Raw genomic sequence first — 18,877 nt, 5'->3', positions numbered from 1 at the left:
GCAAATGAGTCATGATTTTAACTACATTAAAATAAATTTTAAAGAAATCCTTTTGTCTTAATCCTAAACTGGGTCTAAGGAATCCAAGAACAATTGGATCACTTTTTGAATTTAAAGACACTTCTCAACTTTGATTTCTATAGTGGTTTATAAGTATACTTGCCCGAGATGTAATCTCATGACTTATATTGAATCCACCAAAAGATACTGGAAGTGTGAATCAATTCTCATCGTGGCATCGGCCAGAAAACAGGCTGTACTTTGAGTATGAAGTTTTCCAACATAAGGAAAAATACTAAACAGTGTAAATTTTGTATTTCCTATGACAATTTTGAAATTGTAGGGCAAGATGGTGATGAAACCTCTCTCCATATCCTCAAGTCTTTAACCATCAAACAACTGGTTCCTTCACTGAACAACAGGTCTTCTCCTGCCCCTCTGTTTATATCTTAGATGCTTCTTTGTTCTTTTGGTGCCTCATATTTTCAAGCATTAGATTGGTTTTACCTATCTTCCTGTTTTTAGTATCTATTTGTTAACATTAATGATTTTTACAGTCATATGTGTTGATTTTAACTGCTATTCCTACTGTATTTTAGCCCTGATAATGAAGCCATTCTTAGAAATGTTGGCTGAAAATGCATCACCTTTTCATCCTCCTGTTTATACTATGCATCCAACTTTCTAGAAGTACATATATATATATATATATATATATATATATATATATATATATATATATATATATATATATATATATATATATATATATATATATATATATATATATATATATATATATATATATATATATGAATGTATGTATGTATGTATGTATGTATGTATGTATGTATATATGTATGTATATATATATATATATATATATATATATATATATATATATATATATATATATATATATATATATATATATATATATATATATGTATGTATATATATTATATAATTTGTAATTTAATCCTGAACAAGCTTCCAATATGTGAGGGAAACAGTCCATCAACTATAAGAAGTAAATGTCAGTAAATATGAATTATCTTTTTTTTTATTTCTGAGAAACCTATCTGAAGAGGAAAAGCAGAAGTATAGACTGATTCTAAATCTAAGTAGTATTTGTATAATAGTTTTGTTGTACTCTTCAAAATGCTGTACATTAAATTTAGTACTCTAATTTCTTGTCATGTCATTGATATACCATTTAAATATTTATGCAGACAGAACAGATGTTGGCAACTGCGGAGTCACTTTGTGGAGAATATGTATGGGGCCAGTATGACTTACTCATCCTGCCACCAAGTTTCCCATATGGTGGAATGGAAAACCCTTGTCTTACCTTTGTCACTCCTACTTTATTGGTAAGTTTAGAAACACAAGTTTCATTTTTGTTACTCTTTCCATTCTTATTAAATAGAAAAAACCTCAATTTTGCCATAACCTCTTTTAGGGTGTGTTATGTTACTTACTTTTCCTTAGTTGATTAATGGTAGATTCTGTTTCTTAAATGGCATGGTATAATAGTTTTGTACAGTATAGGAAATTTTTAATACCCAGAATAGAAGATTCGTGCCTTTTGTTTATATTCTTAGCTACGACACTCGGTAAAAACTTTTGTTGTAACATGATAAATTTCGAGAAAAAAAAATACTTTTCAGTCAGAAAACTTTTATTGTTGTTGTGCAGCTGTATTGCAGAATAAGCAGAAGCCTGTTATTTTGTTGTCACGGAAGGGCACTCGCATACTACTATCTTTGAAAGATGGAGTGTTTTCAGTAAATATATAAATATCATTAGTGAAAACAATAATTGACAGTGCTTATACTCCTTTGCTGACTTGGATGCACAAATACTACAGAACAAGTAATAGTAATATCATTATTGAAAGCAACAACAAAATTAATAATATATCATTGAAAAGTCCCACAGTAATAAAAGTTTGGACACATGCTGTGTACATTCTTGGTAATTGTCTGCCTTCAAACAGTATGTTAAAATTTGTCTATTACTGTAAGTGCTACTTCTCTGAACTGAAAAAAATGAGAAATTACTGTATGAATATATCAATCATTATTTCTTCCTTGCTCTTCATTACTAGGCAGGTGACAGATCTTTGGCTGATGTTGTAGTTCATGAAATAACACACAGCTGGACTGGAAATTTGGTCACTAATGCAAACTGGGAACATTTCTGGCTCAATGAAGGTTTTACAAAGTTTATTGAAAGGAAAATTGTTGGAGAACTTAAGGGCATTAATGCCAGATCTTTTTCTGCTATAGGTGGATGGAATGGCCTAACAGAATGTGTAAGTACTTTTTTCTCTAACTTTTTTTGTCAATTTTACTGTGACATCCTTTTGTCCTCTGCAGGCAGGAGATCGCTCACTGGCTGATGTAGTCATCCATGAGATATCCCATTCTTGGACGGGTAATTTAATTACAAATTCCCAGTGGGAACACTTCTGGTTGAATGAAGGCTTCACAATGTTTGTGCAACGTAAGATTGAAGGTCGTTTGCATGGAAAGCTACATAGAGACTTCTCTGCCCTAGGAGGATGGAAGGATTTGACTGATTGTGTGAGTCACCTATGGGTTAGATTAAGAATAAAAGCTAACTTTATGCAGCTCTCCTAAGAAGTGTGAATGTGAAAACATTCTTTTTTTGAAATGCAAATATTACTCAGCCTTTTGTTTGGTCTTTTTGAATTCAAATTGTAAATTTTAAACTTAAGTTTGGTTACCATTTATGTTAAAGACAAATAGGTTTATTTTCTGAAGCATTGTGCTGGTATTTGATGAAGATTTACCTTGTTATTTTGGTTTTTAACTAAATGGTTTGATGTAGTTATTAATCATCCTTTATTATACTATGGATTATTCCCCTATTCATATAGCAAAGGTAAATGGACCACCTTCTTGAAAATTAGATCTTACAAGGGATATAATTTACTTTGATTTGAAAGACAGATTTTAGAAGTTTAATTTAGCTTCTCATATTAGTAACATTAAAGATAATAGAAAATTGAAACAAGAATTGTTGATTCTTCTTACCTCCAGATCCAGGCAAGAGGAGAAAAGGATCCATTAACTTGCTTGATCCCAGACCTGACAGGAGTAGATCCAGATGATGCATTTTCCACAGTGCCTTATGAAAAAGGACACACTTTCCTCTGGTACCTTGAGTCACTTGTGGGTGGGCCTGGTATGTATAGTGTTTGTTTTGTTTTGTGAACTTTTAAGCCTTGAAATCAAGTTGGGTCAACCACTTCACTGTGTGGGACTGATTTCCTCAGTCACAATTCTTTTGGTGTTTCCCTCATCATTTTAGGGAACTTTTGTCTATATTCTAGCAACAAATGGCAACATTTGATTTCCAACTTACAGGATAGTCTCAGAACAAGGGGTAGACCTTCATTAACTATGAAAATACCTTGTAGGTAGGGGGTTTCAATGATGAAGTGATAATAGTAGGCCTGAACTATCAGTTCTGATGGCGGCAGTAGCGATTGTGGTGATATTTATTATATCGTAGTTATAGACAAACCTACTTCACATGATTTTTTGACTTCAGGTTTTATAAGAGATGATCATGAATCAGAGAAAGTGACAGAGGAGGGAGCAGATTTGTCAAGCACCAAAGGTGGTGTGAGTAAACAAAGAAAATGTGATAAAATTTGCAAATGGAAGACCGTTGAAGATTCAGTTCATAAAAAAATTGGTGCTCTGAAATATTGGAGATAGTAAATTCACATTTTCTACAGAATGCCAGGTCTGTGGGTTTTTTTTTTTTTTTGAGACTTTTCCAGGTGAAATTTTTGGCCATGAGCACATGTTCAAGGTTTGTAAGAAGGATTTTCAAACTGAATAATAGAAATGGCATTACTTTACTCCATGCTTTGAGAGATATTGCAAAAAATTAATTACTAATAAAAACTATAATTCAGTATTTGAATAATTACCTATATTCACAAATTTTATCACTAATATAATAAAACATTTTAATAACAATGGTACAATGCAATATTATAAAGGTAATGAAAATGGCAAGCTATTGAAGTACAAATATAAAAGGGAGAAAATTAGACAGTTGTACGATTAAGCAGGACACTAAGCTCTTCTCTAGTGGCAATAACAGGCTCGCAGCAAAAGGGTTAAAGAATCTTTACATAAATACTGTTTATGTGAAAGGGAGCAACACTAGGTTTAAGCTCATAGGCAATGGAATACTTAATTCTGTAAATGTAAGGTCATGGAATTCCAAAATTAAGAAAATACAGTGGAACCTTGGTTAGCAGACATCTCCACTTTTGGATGAATCAGTGTTTTGTCCAAGGAAAACTGCCTGTCAGCAGATGTTTCCTCAGCTTGTGGATGGACAAAGAAGACTGGCTACTGGCTAGAACATGTATGGGAGTAAGTGTCAAATGTGTGTGGTTTCCAGCTGAAACAAAGGGAAAGTGCTTGGTTCCACATAACTCACTTGTATCTTTTTGGCAATTCTAGTGCAACTATGGAAGTCAGCATGGCCCCTAAGAAGACTACAGATTCCAGCAAGGCAAAGAGAAAGAAAACAATAGAGAGTCAGAAGAAAATAATAGGAAAATTTTAAAATGTTACTTGCACGGTTGATCTGTCAAAGGAGTTTTGGGTGCCTAAACAACAACAACTTCCATGATAAAACAAAAAGCAGCTGATGTTGCTAAGGGAGTGAAAATCTTTAGACAGTTGAAGAGATGAAGTTGTTAATTTGGATAATTGAAAAAATTAGTTAATGACAGTGTTTCTGAGGCCATCTCATGTGAAAAACCAAGACTACTGCATGGTAATCTGTTGAAAACCACTGCTGGAACTAATGCTTATACAGGTGGCACTCAAGAATTAAAAGCCAGTCATGGCTAGTTTGAGACATTCAAGAGGAGAGGTGGCATACGCACAACACCGAATGGGGTGGCTGCCAATTCTGATAAAAATGCTGCTGAGAAATATGTAGTCGAGGTCAAGGACTATGTAGTTTTGCCCCCAACAAGTGCTCACTTGTAGTAAGATGAGCCTATTTTAGGAGAAAAGCCAAACAACACCTACGTCACCCAAGAAGAGTAGTCAGTGCCAGGGCACAAGCCAATGAAGGACTGGCTAACTCTTTTACTCTTTAGGAATGCAAGTGGGCATTTAAAACTGGAGCTTTTGTTTGCCTACCACTCAGAGAACACAAGGAGCTCATAATAAAGCTGGGGTAATCAGGCAATTTTTTGTTGAGTGGACGAATGAAGTGGTTAGTCCTGGTGTCAGGAAATAGCTCAAGGAGAAACAATTGTCTCTGAAGGTCCATCTTGTGATGGACAATGCTCCTGTTGATCCTCCAGGCTTGGAGGCTGAGTTTTTGTAGTAAGGGTGAGGCTCATGCCCCCTAACATAACTACTCTCATCCAGGCTTTGGACCAACAGGTCATCTCTGATTTTAAGCAACTCTACATCAAAGCAATATTTCAGAGGTGCTTTGATGTCACTTCTGTTGCAGAGCTGACCCTCAGAGAGTTCTGGGAGAACCATTTCAACATCCTCCATTATATCAGCCTAAAAGAAAAAGCCAGAGGGGAGTCTCTTACATGACCTTGAACTCTACCTTAAGGAAATTGTGGCCAGATGGTGCAACAGAAAAAGGACTTCAGCGGCCTTGATCCTGGGGCCATTGTGGAGGATATTATGTCTCTCAGCAAGTCTATGGGCATAAAGGATAATGATGATGATGTGGAGGAGTTATTGTAGAAGCACAAGGCAGAGCTTATCATGGAGGACCTAAGAACCTACAGAGGTAGTAGCAACAGACAGCAGCTGAGGAGGTGTCTTTAGAGGAGGGGGAAGGGAAGGAAGGATGTCCTTAGTTCATTAACAATAAAAGACTTACACAAAATTAGAGGAGGTGCAGTTTCATTGAAAAATATAAGCCTGATAAAGCTGTATTAAGACTCAGGTTGTATTGTTTTCTGTTGGGAGGATAGCAATCTTCAGCAGGTGGTGTTTGGCGACTTCTGAGCAGATAAACACAATTCTAGAAACACCTGAAATGGACATGAACAGTTCTTTTTATGTACCGTGTTTATGCAAGTCACTCCATTTGAGAACATGCCACTGCAACTCTTAAGTATTCATGCATACACTTGTGTTGCTAGGGCTAACAAAGCTAATACTGTACTGTGATTGATAACATTATGCTGGAAAAAGTGGTCCAGGACTTTGTTGTATGACTTCCAAACGTCAGTTACATTCATGGGGTCTGGAAGTAAGTTGGAGCAGTGTTTGTTGATCACCGCCACTAAACACCCAAAATCTGTCAGCCTTATAGGTAATGGTTATGTTTCTGTTTGCCGAATTTTCTCAAGTCAACCTCAGCAATATGAGTAGGACCACCAGTTCTCTTATTGTTGGCAGTCAAGATTTCACAGCAGGTGTCATGGCAGATAGTGTACCAATCTACAGTTTCATGGCCTGTCTGGTGGAAGCAATGTTGCACCAGATGTTGCGGCAGTTTATTTACAAAATACAGTACTGTATTATATTACTATCTTGACCTTTGATAACTTTGAACAAGCTATGTCATAGATAATTTCATTCATCTCTCTGCACTTTCAATTGTTACATCTCCAAGCAAAGATAGGCAGGCCAGTATGGTTGCTGGCCCCATCCTTCACATAGGGCATGTTTCAAATAGTGCATTGTGCACATGGCCAGGAAAAATCACCCAATAATCCATGCTGGCAAAGGAATTTAATTGCTTCATTCAGGTTTCATGCTAGATTGAGTAGATGTTGGTATGTAGGACTTCCCACAGGTTTAAATTCATCACTTTCAGAAAAACTGTAAAAAGGATTCCTGTTATACTGGGATATTGGCACGCCCCTCAATTTTTACAACAATTAGTATTGTAGGTAATATTCCAATTAAAATAATAGTAATAACAAAAATTATGGGATTAGACTAAATAATATTACAATAGAGTTAGGTTGGGTACAAGTACTCATAGTATACAGCATCTTGGTAAACATTAGCTTACCATATTCCTCAGCTCTGCATATAAGTCCCTAATGATGTTTTTTAAGCCATTATATGTCATCAGATACAGTAATTAACATCCAGTGATTAGGATGAAAATGTGGGAAAGAATTTTCAGCAGTGATAAACTAGAACACAGACAAATGCAAATGGTATGGTCAAGTAGTGTGCCCTTGCTTAACCCTTAAACGCTGAGCCTCTATTTACAACAGTGTCTGCCGTATGCTGGTGGGGTTTGGGAGTTAGCGCCGAAGCGGAAAGAAAGTTTTTTCAAAAAAATCACAGCATGCTTAGTTTTTAAGATTAAGAATTCATTTTTGGCTCCTTTTTTCTCATTGCCTGAAGTTTAGTATGCAACCAAGAGAAATGAAAAAAATATAATCATATATAAATATTGGAATATATGGCAGAGCGAAAAAATTTTATATATAATTGTATACAAATCACGCTGTGAGCAAAACAATTAAAGCTAATGAGCTATTTTTTTTTTTCGTTGTATTATACACTAAATTGCTATGATTTTGGTATATAACAAATTGTAAAACGATCAAAGCAACACAGAGAAAATATTATCATAAAATGATGCATGAATTCATAATGCACAGACGTAAAAAAAAGTTTTTTTCAAAAATTCACCATAAATCGAAATATTTTGCTAGAGACTTCCCACTTTTGCGGAATGAAGGTAAATGATTGAATATTACTAGGATGTAAGAGTTTTAGCTTACAATTGCATTTTTTTACCATTTCAGTCGAGTCAAAGTTGACCGAAGGTTGAAATTTCTGCACTTATTGTTATTTATATGAAAATATTTCAAAACTGATAAAAGCTACAACTATGAGTTATTTTTTGTTGTATTCTACATGAAATTGTGCACATTTCATATATAAAACTTTATGTAATGGCTAATATAAAATGGTGCAAAAATTATGACAATGTGACTAAAGAAATTCTGAGATTTTCAGCAGTTAGCGTGCGCGGAGGTAAGGAAAAAGTTTTTTAAAAATTCTTCATAAATCGAAATATTGTGCTAGAGACTTCTCGTTTGTTGCAAAATGAAGGTAAATAATTGAATATTACTAGAATGTAAGAGTTTTAGCTTACAATTGCATTTTTCAACCATTTCGGTTGAGTCAAAGTTGACTGAAGGTTGAAATTTTGGCACTTAAAATGATTTATATGAAAATATGTCAAAACTGATAAAAGCTACAACTATGAATTAGTTTTTTGTATTCTGCATGAAATTGTGCACATTTTAATATATAAAACATTATGTAACAGCTAATAGAAAACGGTGCAAAAATTACGACAAAATGACTAAAGAAATCCTGAGATTTTCAGCAGAGTTAGCGCACGCGGACCTAAGGAAAAAGTTTTCTTAAAAAATTCACCATAAATCGAAATATTGTGCTAGAGACTTCTCGTTTGTTGCAAAATGAAGGTAAATGATTGAATATTACTAGAATGTAAGAGTTTTAGCATACAATTGCATTTTTCGACCATTTTGGTCGAGTCAAAGTTGACCGAAGGTTGAAATTTTGGCACTTATTGTGATTCATATGAAAATATGTCAAAATTGATAAAAGCTACAACCATGAGTTATTTTTTGTTGTATTCTACATAAAATTGCACACATTTTCATATATAAAACTTTATGTAACGGCTAATACAAAACCGTGCAAAAATTACAACAAAGTGACTAAAGAATTTCTGAGATTTTCAGCAGAGTGAGTGCGGAGGTAAGGAAAAAGTTTTTTTCAAAAATTCACCATAAATTGAAATATTGTGCTAGAGACTTCACGTTTGTTGCAAAATGAAGGTAAATGATTGAGTATTACTAGAATGTAAGAGTTTTAGCATACAATTGCATTTTGCAACCATTTTGGTCGAGTCAAAGTTGACCGAAGGTTGAAATTTTGGCACATCGTGATTTATATGAAATTATGTAAAAATTGTTAAAAGCTACAACCATGAGTTATTTTTTGTTGTATTCTACATGAAATTGCACACATTTTCATATATAAAACTTTATGTAAAGGCTAATAGAAAACGGTGCAAAAATTACGACAAAGTGACTAAAGAATTTCTGAGATTTTCAGCAGAGTTAGCTGATGCTTCCTTTTGGGATAAGAAATAAATTCGCGCATGCGCAGCTGGGTCACGCTTGTGAACAAAACAACAGCGTGATCCATGAACTCCCAGTATCCCTCAAGGTGCGTGATTTAAAATTTTTTGCAAACGAGGCCTATAAGTATTTTTCCGCGAATATTTAAAAAAACTTTTTGTAGTCAACATATTTTACGTCCACTTGGCATCCGACAGACGACTTTTGTCGACGTAAAATACATCCAGTCGGCGTTAAAGGGTTAAACACACTACTGTCATATAGTTGCAGCAAATGTTAGTCCAATTCAACAGTTATTGACAATACCTGCTTGATTAAAACATTTTATAAAATTAAATACCACACCAAGTATGACTGGCTTTGAAGGTCTGCTCTGATAATGAAAAGCAGCACATTAGACGTACTTTGCACATAGAAATGTGATGGCTGTCAAAATGAAATTGTCTTATCAGATTTACAATCCTGTTTGATACAGTAGTTAGCCTCTACTTTCTGACTTGATTTTTTGGAAGCTCAACGAGTCTGTGAGAAAATTATATTTTGTTTTTAAAACTTGTTTTTCTTTCTTGTGCAGGTGAATTTGAACCCTTCTTGAGAGCTTACTTGGATAAATTTAAGTTCAAATCCATTACATCAGACAAGTTCAAGGATTTCCTTGTGGAATATTTTGCTGATAAGAAAACTGTCTTAGAAAAGGTTGACTGGGATATGTGGTGGCATACTCCAGGAATGCCTCCTCGTAAACCTGAGTGAGTATAGCAAAATCATTAAATAGATAAGTGAATTTCATTAAGAAATAGTATTGAATAGTATTGTGTAGGATCAAAAATTCATGTAATGTTGAGCTAAAATTTGTGGAGTAAAGGTGTAGATTCAGGAAGGTTTATGCTAAACTTTGATATTTTAATGGAATGTACTGTACAGAAAATAAGTGGAGTTGTTTAGTTATTACAGCTAGACCAATTGCAGTTAAAAGTTACTGTGTTGTATTAAATGTGCTGAAAGTTTTTTGTTTAAGATTAAAAGATTTCTTTTTAGTAAATGTGTGGATTCAAGTAAGGTCTGAGTTAGCGTAGCATAAGCCTTATTGTTAGATTTGTAATTAGTGTACTGTTTACATCTAATTTCAGCTAAAAGTTACTGCACAGCAATATGTTGTAGGTGTTTTGTATAAAATCTTTCTTCCATGAATTTGCCATCTACCCTAAGTTTTTGGAACTAATATGATATAAGATGTGCACATAACATTTGCACTGACCTTAAAAGCTAACATCATTCAGAGAATTCTTGAATAGCAGCTTTAGATGCGTAGGCAAATTAGTAACCATGCTTTGTTATGTAATGAAAAAACTGGATGGATCGCTAGAAATTTGTTGCAATAGATTGGGAATGCCAGAGCTTGTTAGGAGTTGAGTAGATTCTTGTAACCATATTTTTAAACATCTGACTTACCTGGTAGTTATATATATAGCTTAAGTCCCTGACGCCACGGCAGAATTTCAAAACTCGCGCAATCGCCGATGGGTAGTCAGGTGTACCACTAGTGCGCCCTCTACCCAGGTACCTTGAACCATTCCAACTGTTCCTCAGATCTTCCCTGCCGCCATACCGGTTGCATCGTTAAGAATTTTGCTCGTTTGGCCCGTGATTTTCACAGAGTTTTGGTGAAGTACACTTTGGCTTTGGCTTTATTTCGTTTTTGGATTTGATTTGGATTTTCTGGATTTGTTAGATATTGTTGATTTTGACCTTTGCTCGCTTTGGATTTTTCTTACGATTTTTTCACTTTCCAAGATGTCTGACTCTGCTTCGAGTGTGAGAATGTGTGTGAGGGGGTGTAAAACCCGGCTTGCTAAAGCCGCGTTGGATCCCCACTCTATTTGTGTAAAATGCAGAGGGAAAAATTGCGAGTTAAAGGATAGATGTGATGAATGTTTTGGTTTATCAGAAAGAGAGTGGATGGATTACTACCGATATGTTTCTAAGCTTGAAAGGGATAGGATCAGAAGAGCCGGGAGTAGTAAATCTCGCTCTTCTAGAGATAGTCAGGGAATTGAAGATTCTCCTCATATCAATCCTATTATTCATTCCCCAGTAGTGGTAGTCCCAGAACCCCCCACTGATACTGATAAGGAACCAACCTTCAAGGACATGATGACGGCCATTCAAACCCTTGGACAAAAGGTAGAATCCTCGCAAGAGACAGAGAAGATTTATGGTCGAATGTCAGAGATCTGAAACATTCAAGTGCTAATGAGAAAAATAAGAGTGCAAGTGTTGTGGAGGGTGCGGTTGCTCGGTCCTGTCGTGCTCCTAGTCCTAGACCTCTTCCAAGCTCACCAACCCCTGTGAGAAGGAATGTCGACAGACGAAGGGAGGCGAGAGGCTTTAGCTACCGAAAGAAGTCGTCCCCCTCGGCGTACCTGTTGACGCTTCCCAGGACGCTCACCCTCGCCATAGGAAAGGCGAGGTTAAAGTGTTTTCATCCTCGTCGGAGGACGCTGTTACTAGAAGGGACTGGCGCCATACGACCTTATCGACCCCTCAAAAGAAACTTCCTTCGTGGAGCGGCGTCGGGATTTGACACTTCCTACTCCGGGATGTAGTCACTGAGCAGCCCAGAGCGTTCCCTCTTAGTTCGGACAATTGCTCTCCAGTGAAAAGCAGACGCGTTTGTTGTCGCATCGGGCGTCGTCTGCTTCCGCTGATGACGAAATAAGACCGAGGCGTCGCCCGAAACTTCATTTCCAACGTCGCATCGATGAAAATGAATTAGTAGTTGATATTGCGGCTCCCCATGTCGATCCCCAGCAACAGGTAGCTCCGCAGATCAGTCTAATTCAGGACATGCAACGGAAACTCTCTTCCCTGATGCAAGTCTTTCAGCCTGCAGAAAAGACGGATGCAGACGTTTGTCCACCGATGGCTGTACGTCGCCCTGAGGAAACTTTTGACCGATGTCGCACAGGCGGCCAGCTCTCAAGTGACTTCAGGGTGCGGCGGGACAGCGAACGTGAGAAAAATGTTTCGCCTATTCAAGAAACCTCAATCATTTTACGTCAGCCTGAGGAAGCTTTGACAGATGTCGCACAGGCGCCAGTTCTCAAGCGACCTTAAGGTTTGACGGAACAATGATTGTCAGAAGTCTGGACGCCAGGACGCCCGAGTAGCTCAAGAGGATGGACGCCAGGGGCGCCAGGCGTCAAGATCTTGGTCGCCAGGACGCCAGACGTCAAGAATCTGGACGCCAGGACGCCAGGCGTCACGAAGACACCAGACGTCACGAGACTGGACACCAGGACGCCGAGCGTCAAGGTGATACTTTGAAAGAAGTCGCTTCTTTGGTTTTTGGTCAATCAGAAGAAGAGATTGATGATATCCCTCAGTCTCCTGTGGATCTGATCGAACAAGTTTCGGAAGAAGAAGATAGTAAAGGCCTTCAACTTTCATCAGACTTCAAAAACTTATGAAACTTTTTTTTGGAGGTTTTCCTGAAAACTTTATTCGACGGCTCCTCGTTCCCCACCTTCAGAATTTACTCTTGGGAAGGCGCCTAAGGAGTCAGCTTTTATGAAGATGGTTTTGTCCCGCTCGTCCAAGAGAGCTCTCAAAATGATGAATGAATGGATGCTTTCAAAGAAAGAACAAGGAAAGACAGCCTTTGCTTTTCCTCCAGCCAAACTAGCTTCAAGATCGAGCGTTTGGTATCAAACGGGAGAATCGTTCGGCCTTGGAATACCTGCCTCTTCCCGAGAGACTTCTAATCTTGTTGATTCATCTCGCCGAGTGGCCATGGGGAGAACGAAGTTTTGTTGGTCAACATCAGAGTTGGACCACCTCCTCAAAGGAATTTTTAGGGCCTTCGAGGTCTTTAACTTTCTGGACTGGAGCCTGGGGCGTTAGGAAGAAAGATGGGATTATTCAACACGACCGACAAAGAAGAATTTGTACATCTTATGTCGTGTATGGATAAAGGAATCAGAGACGGTGCCAGCGAATTAGCGGCGCTTTTCTCAGCAGGAATCTTGAAGAAAAGGACCCATCTTTGCTCTTTCCTAGCTAATGGGGTCACATCCAGTCAAAAGCGGAATTAATTTACGCCCCTTTTTCCTCTCACCTCTTCCCTCAAGACTTGGTTAAAGAGATTTCTACCTCCTTAGCTCAGAAAACCACACAAGATCTTATATCGAAGACAGCAAAGAAAGTCTTACCAACGACTTTCATGACTAAAAAGAGTAAGGCTGAGGCTTCTGTGCTTCAGGGATCTCAGCCCTTTCGTGGTCGGCCCTCAGGTAGAGGTTCCTCGAGGGCGGGTAGAAGATCTGCAGCAAGGAGTGCCTCTAGACAGGAAGAAACAGGACTTGACGTTCCCCCCTTCAGGCAGCGGTAGGTACCAGGCTGTTAAACTTCTGGCAGGTATGGGAGAAAAGAGGAGCGGATCCTTGGTCCATTCAACTACTCAAGGATGGATACAAAATCCCTTTCCTAAGAAAGCCCCCGTTGGCAGACAAACCAATAGATCTGTCTCCCAGATACAGAGACGAGTCCAAGGCACAGGCGATTCGACAGCAAGTTTCGTTATTATTGCAGAAAAACGCAATAGAGAAAATACAAAATCTGGATTCGCCAGGATTCTACAACCGCCTTTTCCTGGTTCCCAAGAGCTCGGGGGGTTGGAGACCAGTACTGGATGTGAGTGCCCTCAACGCCTTTGTACAAAAGACGAAGTTTTCCATGGAAACAACAAAATCAGTGTTGGCGGCAGTCAGACAACACGACTGGATGGTTTCCTTGGACCTTCAGGACGCATATCTCCACATTCCTATCCACCCGGGCTTCAAGAAATACCTGAGATTCGTCTTCAAGGAACAGGTATTCCAGTTTCGGGCTCTTTGCTTCGGCCTAAACACGGCGCCCCAAATATTCACCAGACTGATGTCGAATGTAGCGGGAATGCTGCACACGAGAGGCATCAGGGCCTCTCTGTATCTGGACGACTGGCTTCTCAGAGCTCCTTCCTTCAATCGCTGTCTGGAGGATCTTCAAACGACAATCTGTTTATCAGAGGAACTAGGACTTCTGGTAAACAGGCAGAAGTCACATCTGACCCCATCTCAAGAGATCCTGTATCTAGGGATGAGGATTCAGTCTCGGGATTTTCGGGTTTTTCCGTCACCATCAAGGATGGAACAGACCTTGGTAAAATTAAAGGACTTTCTGGGGAAACGGATGTGCTCGGCGAGGGAATGGATGAGCCTGCTAGGGACCCTTTCCTCGCTAGAACAGTTCGTTTCCTTAGGAAGACTAAACCTTCGCCCACTCCAATTCCACCTCAATCGGTATTGGAGCAGAGAAGACGGGCTAGAGAAAGAGTGTATCCCCATTTCAGAGGCGATGAAACAGTGCCTTCAGTGGTGGAAACGACCCAGTCAAGCTTCAGGAGGGCCTTTCATTAAAACAGAAGAACCCAGACCTAGTTTTGTTCTCCGGCCCAGCGTCGGACTCGGGGTGGGGAGCAACATTGGGAAAGTTGGAAGTATCAGGATTCTGGACCAGAGAGCAAGAGAAGCTCCACATAAATCAAAAGGAGCTGACTGCAATATTTTTAGCCCTCAAAGAGTTACAACACTCAGTCCAAGACAAGGTCGTACAGGTCAACTCCGACAACACGACGGCGTTGGCCTACATCAACAAACAAGGAGGAACCCACTCCAGGTCACTGTACGAAACGTCGAGGCAACTCCTTATCTGGGCCAAGGAGAAAAATGTGACATTGTTGACACGTTTCATTCAGGGGGAAAGAAATGTGAGGGCAGACAGTCTGAGCAGGAAAGGTCAAGTCCTGGCAACAGAATGGACTCTTCACCAAGATGTCTGCAGAGAATTGTGGCGGATTTGGGGTCGTCCATGCATGACCTCTTCGCCACAGCTCAAACGAAGAGGATGGAGACGTGCTGCTCTCCTGTGCCAGACCCCGAGGCAATGCACATAGATGCGTTCCTTTTAAATTGGTCCAACCTGGACGTTTACGCCTTTCCCCCCTTCAAGATCATAAACAGAGTCATTCAGAAGTTCGTGTCCCACGAGAACGCCAGGATGACTCTAGTGGTCCCCTTTGGCCAACAAGAGAATGGTTCACAGAGGTGCGGGAATGGATGGTGGACACGCCGAGAAGTCTGCCCCTAAGGCCAGATCTACTCAAACAACCCCACTTGGAAAGGTATCACCAAAACCTCCAAGGTCTACAGCTAACTGCCTTCAGACTATCGAAAAACTTAAAGAGCTAGAGGATTTTCGAAGGAGGCAGCTAGAGCGATCGCAAGAGCTAGGAGGTCATCTACCATCAGGGTATACCAATCCAAGTGGGATATTTTTAGAGGTTGGTGTAAAAACAACTCCGTGTCCTCGTCCAGTACCTCTGTGACCCAGATAGCGGATTTTCTGCTTTACCTTAAGAGGAGACGTAACTTTTCAGTCTCGACTATTAAGGGATACAGGAGCATGTTGGCAGCGGTCTTCAGACACAGAAACTTGGACTTGTCTGCCAATAAGGATCTCCAAGACCTTATCAGATCATTTGAGACTACCAAAGAGAAAAGTCAGATCTCACCAGCGTGGAACCTAGACGTGGTCCTAAAGTTCCTCATGTCCGATAGGTTCGAACCTTTGCAAGAGATTTCATTTAAAGATTTCACAATGAAGACTCTATTTTTGGTTTGCTTGGCGACAGCTAAAAGAGTCAGTGAAGTACATGCCTTCAATAAAACCGTCGGTTTTAGGAACAACAAAGCTATCTGCTCTCTACAATTGGGGTTTTTAGCTAAGAATGAACGGCCTTCACAACCATGGCCCAAGTCCTTGAGATTATGAATCTGGCAGAGATCGCAGGTGAGGAGTTAGAGAGAGTCCTCTGTCCGGTAAGAGCTCTGAGAGCGTACCTGCAAAGGACGAAGAATTTACGAGGCAGGTCAGAGGCGCTTTGGTGTTCAGTTAAGAAGCCCTCTCTACCAATGTCAAAGAATGCGTTATCCTTTTTCATTAGACAGTTGATAAGGGAAGCGCATTCAGAATGCAATGAAGCGGACCTTAAGCTTCTAAAGGTTAAAACCCATGAGGTCAGAGCGGTTGCAACCTCTGTAGCCTTTAGACAGAATAGGTCCCTACAAAGTATCATGGACTCTACCTTCTGGAGAAGCAAGTCAGTGTTTGCCTCACACTACTTGAAGCAAGTACAAACGCTTTATGACGACTGCTATACACTGGGACCGTTTATAGCAGCTAACTCAGTAGTGGGAGAGGGGACTACCCCTGCAATCCCATAATTCGATGCCCTTGATTCTTGCCTTGGAATAGTTGTAATCTTATGGTTGTTTGTGGAGATTGGACTCAATCTTCCGCAATCATTGATTTTAGTCAGGTAATCAGTTTGTTCCTTGGCAGCACCCGGAACAAGGGTATTATAGGTTGTCTGTCACATAGAGGTTGGTATACCGGTTGGCAGCTCCTAGAGGTCTTCAGCCCCCTGAGTGGATCGCTGGACCTCTTAAGGAAAGCAGACATAATGAGGGGGAGTTCATTGAAGTCAGCTTCCTTAAACCAGGTAAGAACCTTAAGTTGGTTTATTAACCCTAAGCAAAATTCCAAAGATGTTGGCTGTCTCTGACCCTCCACCAAAGGTGTCAATCAGCTATATATATAACTACCAGGTAAGTCAGATGTTTAAAAATGATATTTTCATAATAAAATAAATTTTTGAACATACTTACCTGGTAGTTATATATGATTAAATTCCCACCCTCCTCCCCTCTAGAGACTAGGGGCATGGAAGATCTGAGGAACAGTTGGAATGGTTCAAGGTACCTGGGTAGAGGCGCACTAGTGGTACACCTGACTACCCATCGCGATTGCGCGAGTTTTGAAATTCTGCCGCGTCAGGGACTTAAGCTATATATATAACTACCAGGTAAGTATGTTCAAAAATTTATTTTATTATGAAAATATCATTTTAATCATGAAGCTTATTATGTGTTTAATTTAGTATAGATAAGCTTTGATATGTGGAAATGATCATTAATATATGAATTTTTCCCTTGCAGTTTTTAAATGTCAGAAATCCTGCTTTGATATTCTTTACGTAGAGTTGTACATCTCTTAATTGCATAATTGACTTTCATTTTATAATGCAAGCTCTTTTAACCCTGGCCCATCATTTTACGTATGCCTCATTCTACAATCAGCAGCTCCTTGGACACACTTAAGAAGAATGTTCTCTTGGCTAGGTGTCCCTCTGAGCAGTACCTGTGATGATAGAAGTAGTAGTAGTTGTAGTAATTAATTGGTTCCATGTCTCTGTCAAGAAAGCAACTATTTTGCTCCCAAAAACTGTTTTCACAATAAAACTAGTTTCATACACATCCTTTAAACATAAAAGAGCCCCAAGCAGAATATCTCAAAGAAAATTAGCCAACTCCCATTGTCTTACTGATATAATACTACCCTTAGTATTGGAGTTTTTATGCTTTATTCTTAAGTCTCCTTAATATACTTGATAAAATAATCATACTGAAATCTATCATAAATTTACTGTTATCAAGATACCAACAAATTTTGTTACCCACTTGTAGTAGGACTCTTGGTTGGATTTTGTTTGTCCCAATATATTGCGGGGAAGGAGGCTGGTGGATTAGGAATGTATTATGTCATTTTGATCTGGAAATGTAGGTATGTGAACATTGCTGAAACGTGATTGGTTCTTTTGTTCTAGGTTTCAGTGGTTAAGTGGGATTTTACAAAAAACTGGTTTTGGTTTGCAGCCGTATTTTGTCGGGTGCATACATGTAATTCGTGTTCCTTTGATTATTTCAGTGATTTAATTTTTTTTTTTTTTTTTATGTTTCTAACATTTCTGATGCTCTCCCAGTGTGGTTTCCTATAATCGTAGTTTATGAGGGGGTTCTAGTATCCCTAAAACTACTAATTTGCAAACACAGTGAACATCAGAAATATTCACAACACATTAAAACAGGAAAATCATATTTCCAACTCCAGAATGCAATTATGGTTTAAAGTAATTTTACCATAACCTGAATCACCATTTAGATGAAAGGACAAACCAGATGAGGCCAAGAAAGGAAAACTGCTGCTAGAAGTCCAGTTTGAATTTGCAAAGGAAAACTCTCCTGATGACGGGCACTTCCGTAAGTAATGAGTCTACACTGGAAGAACTCAAAGAAAGAAGGAATCTCATGAAACACAAGAGGTGCAAAGTTAGGTACTTTAGGAAATCCACACCTCCATTGTGCCAAACTGCTTATGGATGGATCATGAGGTTGAGGAAGATGACTGATTCAGCCCTTCTCACTGGAGGTATATGGCCAGCTATGGTGATGGGTCTCAGCAAATATAAAGCAAGGGTCTTATGATTGACATCAAGTAAATAAAACTTAGCAAGCTGTTTGACGTTGCCAGGCGCCTGCACTAAGGAAGGTAGAGAGCACCAAATTGTACTTAAGACAGGGAGGAAGAAAGAGTGTGGACTTTTTGACCCTAATCCTGGGTGAGGCAAGATTTTCCTTTGATGCTGCAGGGTTAACTTGATCAATTACTTTTTTGTAGCCAATGCAAAATTTAGAATTTTGGGTACAGGCTGATCCTGACATGCAAAAATAGATGAGATAGGGAATTATTAAT

General features: G+C 38.9%; 1 protein-coding gene across 2 annotated transcripts in view; it reads left to right on the top strand.

The window, feature by feature from the left end:
• The window catches only part of LOC136840604 (leukotriene A-4 hydrolase), a 168,366-nt gene that overhangs the window by 112,578 nt on the left and 36,911 nt on the right, over positions 1–18,877 (top strand). Inside the window, exons 7-10 of one of the 2 annotated variants that reach the window (XM_067107288.1) lie at positions 1,233–1,373; positions 2,382–2,588; positions 3,069–3,213; positions 9,762–9,936. In XM_067107288.1, the coding sequence (XP_066963389.1) occupies positions 1,233–1,373; positions 2,382–2,588; positions 3,069–3,213; positions 9,762–9,936 (668 nt within the window). Of the gene's footprint in view, positions 1–1,232; positions 1,374–2,110; positions 2,318–2,381; positions 2,589–3,068; positions 3,214–9,761; positions 9,937–18,877 lie in introns of both variants that reach the window. The other variant, XM_067107289.1, reaches the window with a different exon arrangement.

This window comes from Macrobrachium rosenbergii, chromosome 8, assembly GCF_040412425.1.
Source record: "Macrobrachium rosenbergii isolate ZJJX-2024 chromosome 8, ASM4041242v1, whole genome shotgun sequence".
Lineage (NCBI taxonomy): Eukaryota > Metazoa > Arthropoda > Malacostraca > Decapoda > Palaemonidae > Macrobrachium > Macrobrachium rosenbergii.
Note: the sequence above shows the minus strand (reverse complement) of the source record. Positions and strands in the feature narration are given on the sequence as shown.